This window comes from Microtus ochrogaster, chromosome 5, assembly GCF_000317375.1.
Source record: "Microtus ochrogaster isolate Prairie Vole_2 chromosome 5, MicOch1.0, whole genome shotgun sequence".
Taxonomy (NCBI): domain Eukaryota; kingdom Metazoa; phylum Chordata; class Mammalia; order Rodentia; family Cricetidae; genus Microtus; species Microtus ochrogaster.
The window spans coordinates 32,692,123-32,701,218 of NC_022012.1; the positions used below are offsets into that span (position 1 = coordinate 32,692,123).

A 9,096-nucleotide genomic window follows, 5' to 3' on the forward strand; every position below is an offset into this window, starting at 1 on the left:
TCACAAGAATGATCTTCTTTCTATCATTTTCTTCAGTGCAACATTGACATCCTTATTCCTCAGACTGTAGATCAAGGGGTTGAGCATAGGAACAATGATGGTGTAAAATACAGAAGACACTTTGCCTTCATCCATGGAGCTGGAAGATGATGGATTCAGATACATAAATGCAGCAGAACCAAAAAAGATAGCAACGGCTGCAATGTGGGAGCTGCAGGTGCTGAAGGCTTTGGACCTGCCCTCAGTGGATTTAATGCGGAGGATGCTGATAATGATGAAAACATAAGAACTAAGGATCGTCAGGGTTGGGGCAATGATATTAATGCCACTAAAAATTAGAATCATCAATTCATTAACATAGACACTAGAGCACGAGAGTTTAAGGATAGAAATAAGGTCACAGAAATAATGATTGATCAAATCAAATCTGCAGAAATGAATCCTAAACATACATCCTACATGAGCTGATGCGCAAACCACACCTATAATATAAACTCCAACAACAAGAGAAAGGCAAGCCTGTTGAGACATGATGACACTGTAAAGCAAGGGGCTACAGATGGCAACATAGCGATCATATGCCATTGCAGCCAGCATGTAACATTCTGAAATAGCAAAAAGAAGAAAGAAGTAAAGCTGAATCATGCACTCAGTGTAGGAGATGTCATTCTTCTCCACCACAAAGTTCACCAGCATTTTGGGGGTAATAACAGTGGATTGACAGAGATCAATGAAGGACAGACTGCTGAGGAAGAAGTACATGGGGGTGTGCAGGTGGGAGCTGAGCACGATCAGGATGATCATTCCCAGGTTCCCCAGCACTGTGAGCAGGTAGATTCCAAGGAAGAGGAGGAACAGAGGCAGCTGCAGCTCTGGCTGGTCAGTTAACCCAGAGAGAAAAAACTTTGTCACTGTGGAGTGATTACCGTTTTCCATCCCCTCTGTCCAGATTCTGAAAGGAAAAAAAATATGGTCTTTTGAGAGACACTGTTGCTCTTCTTTTGGAAGAGCCCCCTAAAATTCTCTATGATCACTTCCTTCTGTCCAATCTTCACTTGGTGGAAGTTATCTAACTTACCTACTGACCTTTAGTTTCAAAATTAATAATGTTTTATAGAAAACATTTAATTTGTGTTTGTGATGTTGAAAGTTTTATATTGTCTATTTTCTATAATCAGCATGTCAAATCTTGGAATCTAGTGTTTTCTAAGCCACATCATTTACTAAAACACATATTTGGAAAAATAAAGTAGCTTGTTTGAATCATGACTTTAAAATATTTTAGAGAGAATAATTTCATTTAACTCATAAATGGAAGAGACTTATCAAACAAATGTTTTGTTAACTATATTCAACCAATTATTAAGCAAATGATAATTACCGACAAAATTCTGGTAATAATGATATTAGTGTCCCAATTTTTTTTCTTTTTTCCTTTCAACTTCTGTGAATTAGAAGGTTTGAAAAGCCAAAACAGAAAATGAATAGTTACATATTTCTTTTCTTGTTCTGTTATAAAGTGAATACATATATTAACTATTTCAAACAGTAAAATTTCTCTAAATCTTTGAAAGCAAGTTATCATCAGATTTAGGACTATGCAAGTCCATGAGCAGAAATAAGTAACTTGTTCCCTTTTAAAATATCAAACTGACATAATTTTTCCTTATGAAAGTGAATTATTTTTATTTGAAGATAATATGATATATATGACCCCAAATTTCCTCCGAGAAACTCCTACAACAAACAAACACTTTGAATCAAGTAGCTAGATACAAAATCCACTTACATAAATCAGTAGCCCTCCTTTAACAAACTGACTGAAATAGAACCCAGAGAAACAACATATACAATAGACTCAATTAATATAAAATATCTTGGGCTAACTCTAACCAAACATGTAAGAAATTTTCATGCTAAAAGCTTCAAGTATTTGAGACAGAAAATGAAAACAGAAAGATCTTCCATGCACAAGTTAAGTAAGTTTCACATAGCAAAAATGGTAATACTACCAAAAGCAGTCTACAAATTCAATGCAAATTCAATACAAATTCAATATAAATTCAAGATTCCAACAAAAATCTTGACAATTCATACAAAACCCCTCCAATTCAATGTAACAATGAAATTTATAGACCCCTAGAAAACAAAGGAAAATGTAGACTTCTTTGTGAAAATACAAATCTTATAACAAATAATAGTATATTACTATAGGTTGGCCTAATACCTTATTGCACAGTGATACCTTAAAAGTTCTTTGATACGGCTTCTCAGCTCACCTATTATTGTATTAGAATACAGCCAAGAGGTCAAATTGATGACTGATGGTTGAACCAATGGGTCTCTTAGTGCTCACCATTTGCCACAGCTGTGCTCCTCATCCCAAGGTTTTGCACAAGCTTGAACTTCTTCTGTAGCCCATGGACTTAGCAAGCACTGATATAAAGCTATTATGATACATTTCACAGCTTTAGGTGTGGCTGTTCTTGCTAAGAAAAGTATATTGGCATGATGAAGCCCAGAAGTTGTAGGGTGCTTGGAAAAATCTTTTAGGCAATATAATTAGTAGACAGCTTATGTGTTGTAAGACAGTTTATGATGTTTGAAACCAGAGAAGATACACTCTTTACAAATCATAAGGAAAAATTATGTCAGTTTGATATTCTAAAAGGGAACAAGCTACTTATCCCTGCTCATGGACTTGCATAGTCCTAAATCTGATGATAACTTGTTTTCAAAGATATAGAGAAAAGACTCCATGCATTCATTTTGTGAAAGCACAGGTGTTCAGTCATATTAGTCCTGGTAAATTCTTCATGCATACCACCTACCTTCTCGGTCTGTGGTGGAAGCAGATGCCTACTTAAAACTCCTATTACTATGTGACAGTCATTTGATTTTATACATTTTAGTTTGCTGTTCATTCTACTTGCTAGAATGTCACCAAGCACCTTTTCTTTGTTATCTGGTAAATACATATTTCCTTTTATACCCATTCTAAAGCTATGGTTGACATGGGATGATTCTCCATAATTGTGTATTAAATTCATCCTTCCTATAACCTACTCAGAGTGTTGTAAGTGTTCTGAACTACACATTTGCTTCTCGGTATATCAGCTACCTACTAACCAAAGGACATGTTGGACTTATTTACCTATTTCTCCAGAAATACAAGTTTGCCACAATGCAGATTTATAAAGGTTCTTTCAGCAGTAAGTAAAGAATAAGATTCTTAAGATTCTGCCTGACTTAAAACATCAGAATCCTAAATGACCTGTGTGGTAATAGGAGACCAACACACTCACCTTACTTCTGCTCCAATTCCCAATTTCAAGTTTATTTGCCAATCGCAAATGGCACTGATCTTAGAATTGGGAGAAGCATGTTTCCAGCATTCTACAGTTAGTATTGGGAAACCCAGACCAAGTCTTCAATGGCAACAGTACCTGTGAGCCAGGTCTGTATCTCTTGTCAGCATCTTTCAGGATCACTAAGTTTATGCCTCTGCAGATTATATTTCACATGTACCGTAACGAGAACAGCTGTGAAGCACTGAGATGAGTTTATCCTCTTCAGGTACTGTCTGTCAGCAAATAAGCATTCCCTATGGACTCTCATTATTCAAGAAACATGCTCATGAGAAAAATAAGTAATTATATATACAAACTCCCTATCTGCCTAGTTATTTTTCAAATTGGTCCTTGTCATTTCTAATCTCTCACATCCTATTAAAGATTTTTGCATATGTGGATCACTAAATATCTTTGTTAAAATGCTTACTCTGATCCAGTAGATGTGGATGGGTGGGAGGTTTTATATAGTTCTTGGGAACCTCTAGCTAATACAATAGACAGGTCACACACTGAGGAATCCAGTGCCTTTGCTGATGAGTTATATCTTGTTTATTATATGTTTAATGATTTAAAAATATAAATCTAAGAAATTCCCAGGAATCCACATGGATGACTCCAGCCAAAGCCCTAAGCAATAATAGAGAGGGTACCTGAACTGGTCTTGACAGATTGGTTAGATTGATGGAAATAGGGGCAGGGACACACAGTAGAGCTCTGGGTTGAGCTCCAAGGGTCCAGCTGTAGAGTGGGAGGCATGAGAATTTGAGCAAAGAGCTCAAGACTATGATGGGTACATCCACCGAAAGAATTTACCTGAGTTCACGAACTCCAGCCGGACAGGGAGGAAACAGCATAGGACCAAGCTAAACACTCTGAATGTGGGTGACAGTTGTATGGCCAGGGCAGACTGTGGGGCCACTGCCAGTGGCACCAAGGCTTATTCCTACTGCTTGTACTGGATTTTTGGAACCCATTCTCTTTGGATGGATTACTTGCTCAACCTAGATACAGTAGTAGGCCTTAGATCTTCCTCAAAATCATGCGCCTTATCCTTTCTGAGGAGTGGATGGGGGTGGGATGGTAGGAAGGTAGAAGGAATGGGAGGAGGGGAGAAAGTGGGAACTGGAATTGGTATATATAATAGTTTGTTGTCTTTTTTTTATAAAAATAAAAGGAAAAATCTATTCAGTACTTAGTAGATTGCAAAACAATTGTTAACAGTATCCCAAGAATAAAAATGACCTTCGCTTGCTCCTAATTTACAAAATCCCAGAAAAAAAAGAGAATGATCTAAATAAAGGGGATTATGGGCACCATTAGTACTATATAAGAAGATGAGTTTCTTCATGACTTGAATAGTTAGAAACCAGAGCAATCCAAATTCTCAAACTATTGAAATCTTTGTAAAACTGGCTTAGTTATCTTCTATGATGATAAATTTATTTTGTTTTCCTAATTTGTTCCTTAATTTTCTTCTATAATCAACAAAAAAGTATGTTCTCATATTAAAAATTATCCTATAAAAGATAGTTAATACTTTATGTCATTCAATATTGTGCACCAGATTAATGTTCTAAAACACTTAATAAAATGTTGGTGCTAATTTGCATAGTCTCATAATTCAGGAAACAATTGCACTAATGTGCATATTTAGTAAGTCAGTAACATATGTGAGATATTAGAAATTCTATAAATTTCAAAAAAATCTTAAAATATTATGTGGATAATAGTAGAAAAAATTAAAAGTTAGTGGTATTTACACGAATGTATAGTGCCTATCTCCAAGCATTCTGCATATCCCATTCTTAAGACGTGTTGGGATCTTGATTTACATCTTATTTTTATTTATTTTTACTAATATCATTAATTTATATACATATATATTATTGTAGCTGAGTATGTTATTTCCACCAATGCATAATAGATTGAAATGATAATTGCCTTAATCTTAGATCCACAGAGATCATGAATGCTTAGACATATGCTGTTACAGTGAGATTCAACTATATGCTGTGCTAAATTTGACATATAGCATAGTTTCAGAGTCTCCAATGGCAGTCTCAAGAGTTGGGAGCATTTTGTTTATCTCTCTCTCCTTCATCTAAGGTCCTGGGAAACCTTAATTTGGAGGACCTAAAAGCCTGTGAATAAAATTAGTAGACTAACTGGAGAATAATCTATGGATTTAGCTAGTCCCATCAAAAATAAGTAAGTATATAAATAAATAATAAATAGACAGATGATAAATAGATAAGATCAAGTGTAAAATATCTGTCCTTGATCTGTGCTTTTTAATAATTTAGTGTTTTTCTGCTTCTTGCCACGTTTATTCCAGTTTATTTTACATATATGTCACTGAATATGCACCACAAGTTTTCCTGATATTATCACAGTGGAATTATGTTCTACTTTTAATATAATTTTCAGGAGTACAAAGGTTTGTGTTGTTTTAATTAACACTATTCCACAAATTTACATTGTTGATCATGAAGTGTCAAACTTAGTTGTTTTTAAGTTTACAAACTTGGTAACCAAGAAAAACTAAGTATCAATTTAAGGACTTCTTTATGAACAGGTTTTAATCAATTCAGAAATCATACATTATCTCAATTGGACCTGTTTGCCAGAGAAATTCTGCCCAAGACTAAACCTTTTAAATTTTATGTAAAAAAAATCAAAATGTCTTTACTATTTAATGTATCCTTAAAACATGCATACAAATGAACTTTAAAAAAATTATTAACAAAATTTTACTGAACTAAATCTAGTTTAAATATAGTGGTAGCTCCTTGTACTGCTATCAAACCATTAATAAATGGGCAAAGTACAAATATCAGAAGCATCTCTATATATTTCATGAAAGAATATGGAAATCATTAAGGGTATATTAAATTTGACAAACCATTCTAGCACTGGGACAGCAAAAGCTTTACAAATAGTAATTTCTGCTTAGTTGTATTAGTCACAATGAGTTTGACTAGATCTCAGAAGTACAAACTCAAATGATCAATGGAGAAACCACAAGGATACATAGAAGTATATATAAAAATTTTGAAAATTGAAATTATGTATCTGAAATATTATATATTAAAAAATACATAATATCCATTGAAGAATAGGCCAGCAAGTGGACTTTTACAGAGTAGAGATTTCCAGACTATAAATTACAAGCATTATAGTTCTAAGATTTCCAGACTATAAATTACAAGCATTATAGTTCTAAGTACTATATCCTTACACATATTTATACTTAAATGAAAAAACATTTAAAATCATATCCTTTTATTGAAAATGAGAAAGAAAAATTTTATAACCAACTGTACAAAGAGATGTAAAGTTGATGGGGTTCACATCAGGTAAATAGTTGATGCCATCCTCAGTATTTTGTTTACTAGAGTCTCTATGATGTATATATAATAACTTTTATATATCAAATAGTAATGTGTTTGGCCAGGCAGAGGTGGTGCATGCCTTTAATTACAGCACTCAGAAGGCAGAAGCAGACAGATCTCTGTGAGTTGAAAGCCAGCCTGCTTTATAAGAGTTAGCTCCAGAACAGGCCACAGAGCTACAGAGAAACCCTGTATTGAAAAAAAAAAAGAAAGAAAAAAGAAAAACATAAAGAAAAATAAAAATGGGCAATTATCAAAACGCAATATAATAAAAAGTTATTAGTGTTTAAATATTAATAACTGGATTAAAATGAGCAATATGTGGTCAAACCATCTCTCAGCTGATGTTTTTATACTAATAGATAAATTTTAGTTTAGTTTACATGAACGATTTTCTGTCTAGTATTTTTTTCAGGGCAACACTGACATCCTTATTCCTTAGGCTGTAGATTAAGGGGTTCAGCATGGGCACAACAATGGTATAAAACACAGATGACACTTTCCCTTGTTCCATGGAGTTGACTGAGGATGGCTGTAAGTACATGAATGCTGCCGAACCAAAGAAGACAGTAACAGCAGAGATGTGGGAGCTACAGGTGCTGAAGGCTTTACACCTACCCTCAGTAGAACTAATGGAGAGGATGCTGGCAATGATGAAGATGTAAGAAGTAAGAATAGTTAACGTTGGGACAACAATGTTAAAAGTACCAAAACATAGTATCAACAACTCATTAACATAAGTGCTAGAGTGAGCAAGCTTCAGGAGGGGAAGAAGATCACAGAAATAGTGGTTGATCACATCTAAGTTACAGAACTCAACTCTGATCATAAAGCCTGTGTGAGCTGATGCACAAACCACACCAATAATATACACCCCTGAAATCAGGGAACTGTAAGTCTGATGAGACATGGTTACATTGTAAAGCAAGGGGTTACAGATGGCAACATAGCGGTCATATGCCATTGCAGCCAACATGTGACACTCTGCAATGGCAAAAATGAGGAAGAAGTAGAGCTGAGTCATGCATCCTGGATAGGAGATGATGTTCTTCGCTTTCACAAAGTTCACCAACATTTTGGGGGTAATAACTGTGGAATGACAGAGATCAATGAAGGACAGACTGCTGAGGAAATAGTACATTGGTGTGTGCAAGTAGGAACTGAGCCCAATCAGGGCGATCATGCCCAGGTTCCCCACCACAGTGACCACATAGATTCCTAGGAAGAGGAGGAAGAGAGGCAGCTGGAGACCTGGATTCTTTGAGAGCCCAGTTAGGATAAACTCATCCACTGTACAATGATTTCCTGATGCCATATCCTCTGTTCAAATCTGAAAAAGAAAGAAATGTAAGTCTGTTACAGTGCTTCTTATTGTTTTTAATATATAGAAGAAGTTTGTCTGCATATAACTTTCAGCTATGAGATTTGAATCTCTTTATGATAATCAAACCTACAGAAATATATGTAAATTTACTTTTTTAATTTAATAATTTTTTTAAATTTTTTATTGAAAATAAAAAAAAATTTCTGCCTCCTCCCAGCCTCCCAATTCCCTCCCCCTCCTCCCGCCCCTCTACCCCTCCCCCCACTTTTCTCCGCCTCCCTCTCCAGTCCGAAGAGCAGTCAGGGTTCCCTGCCCCATGGAAAATCCAAGGTTCTCCCCCCTCCATCCAGGTCTAGGAAGATGAACATCCAAACTGGTCAGGCTCCCATAAAGCCAGAACATGAAGTAGGATCAAACCCCGTGCCATTGTCCTTGGCTTCTCATCAGCCCTCATTGTCCGCCATGTTCAGAGAGTCCGGTTTTATTCCTTGCTTTTTCAGTCACAGACCCGCTGGCCTATAATAATTATTTTTTTAACTTAGAATACATACTACATAACTCTGAGAAGTTTAAACATTTTACTGAGTTCACAGCAATGAACTTAAAGTTTGCATCTCCTCCCTGAGGACTACATCTCAAAATATCCTAAGGTGTTATGGATGCTGCCAATGGAGAAAAACAAGCAATAGTCCCAAACAACTACAGATGTTTGCTTCATAACAATTGCAAGCATGGCAAGATGTCCTCAAGAGTGCAACAATGGTACTGAAATCATGGTGGTAATCAACAGCCATCTAATTGGACTTAAGAGCTATAGAAAAACAGGCTGGGTAGTGTAATTTAGCCCAGTTCTCATGCCTCATGTAGTCATAGACCCTAGAGGAGAACCTAATACACTGCTAATTCTATTTTATTAACCCAGTGTATTTTTTTTATTCTTAATTTTTTTTTATTAAGAAAGAAAAAAAAATTTTCCGCCTCCTCCCAGCCTCCCACTCCTCCCACTCTCCCCCCTTAACTTCCCCCC

The 9,096-nt window shown here is 35.6% G+C and overlaps 2 protein-coding genes across 2 annotated transcripts; both read right to left on the reverse strand.

Annotated features, from left to right (window-relative positions):
• Positions 1–959, reverse strand: LOC101985494 (olfactory receptor 146-like). The gene has a single exon (XM_005347098.2). It carries the CDS (start codon positions 934–936, stop codon positions 1–3), a length of 936 nt encoding a protein of 311 aa, XP_005347155.1. The 5' UTR covers positions 937–959.
• A 6,165-nt stretch (positions 960–7,124) lies between these two features.
• On the reverse strand, positions 7,125–8,060 carry LOC101980495 (olfactory receptor 8G1-like). The gene has a single exon (XM_013346181.1). The coding sequence runs from the start codon at positions 8,058–8,060 to the stop codon at positions 7,125–7,127; it is 936 nt and encodes a 311-aa protein (XP_013201635.1).
• Between the last annotated feature and the right edge of the window lie 1,036 nt (positions 8,061–9,096).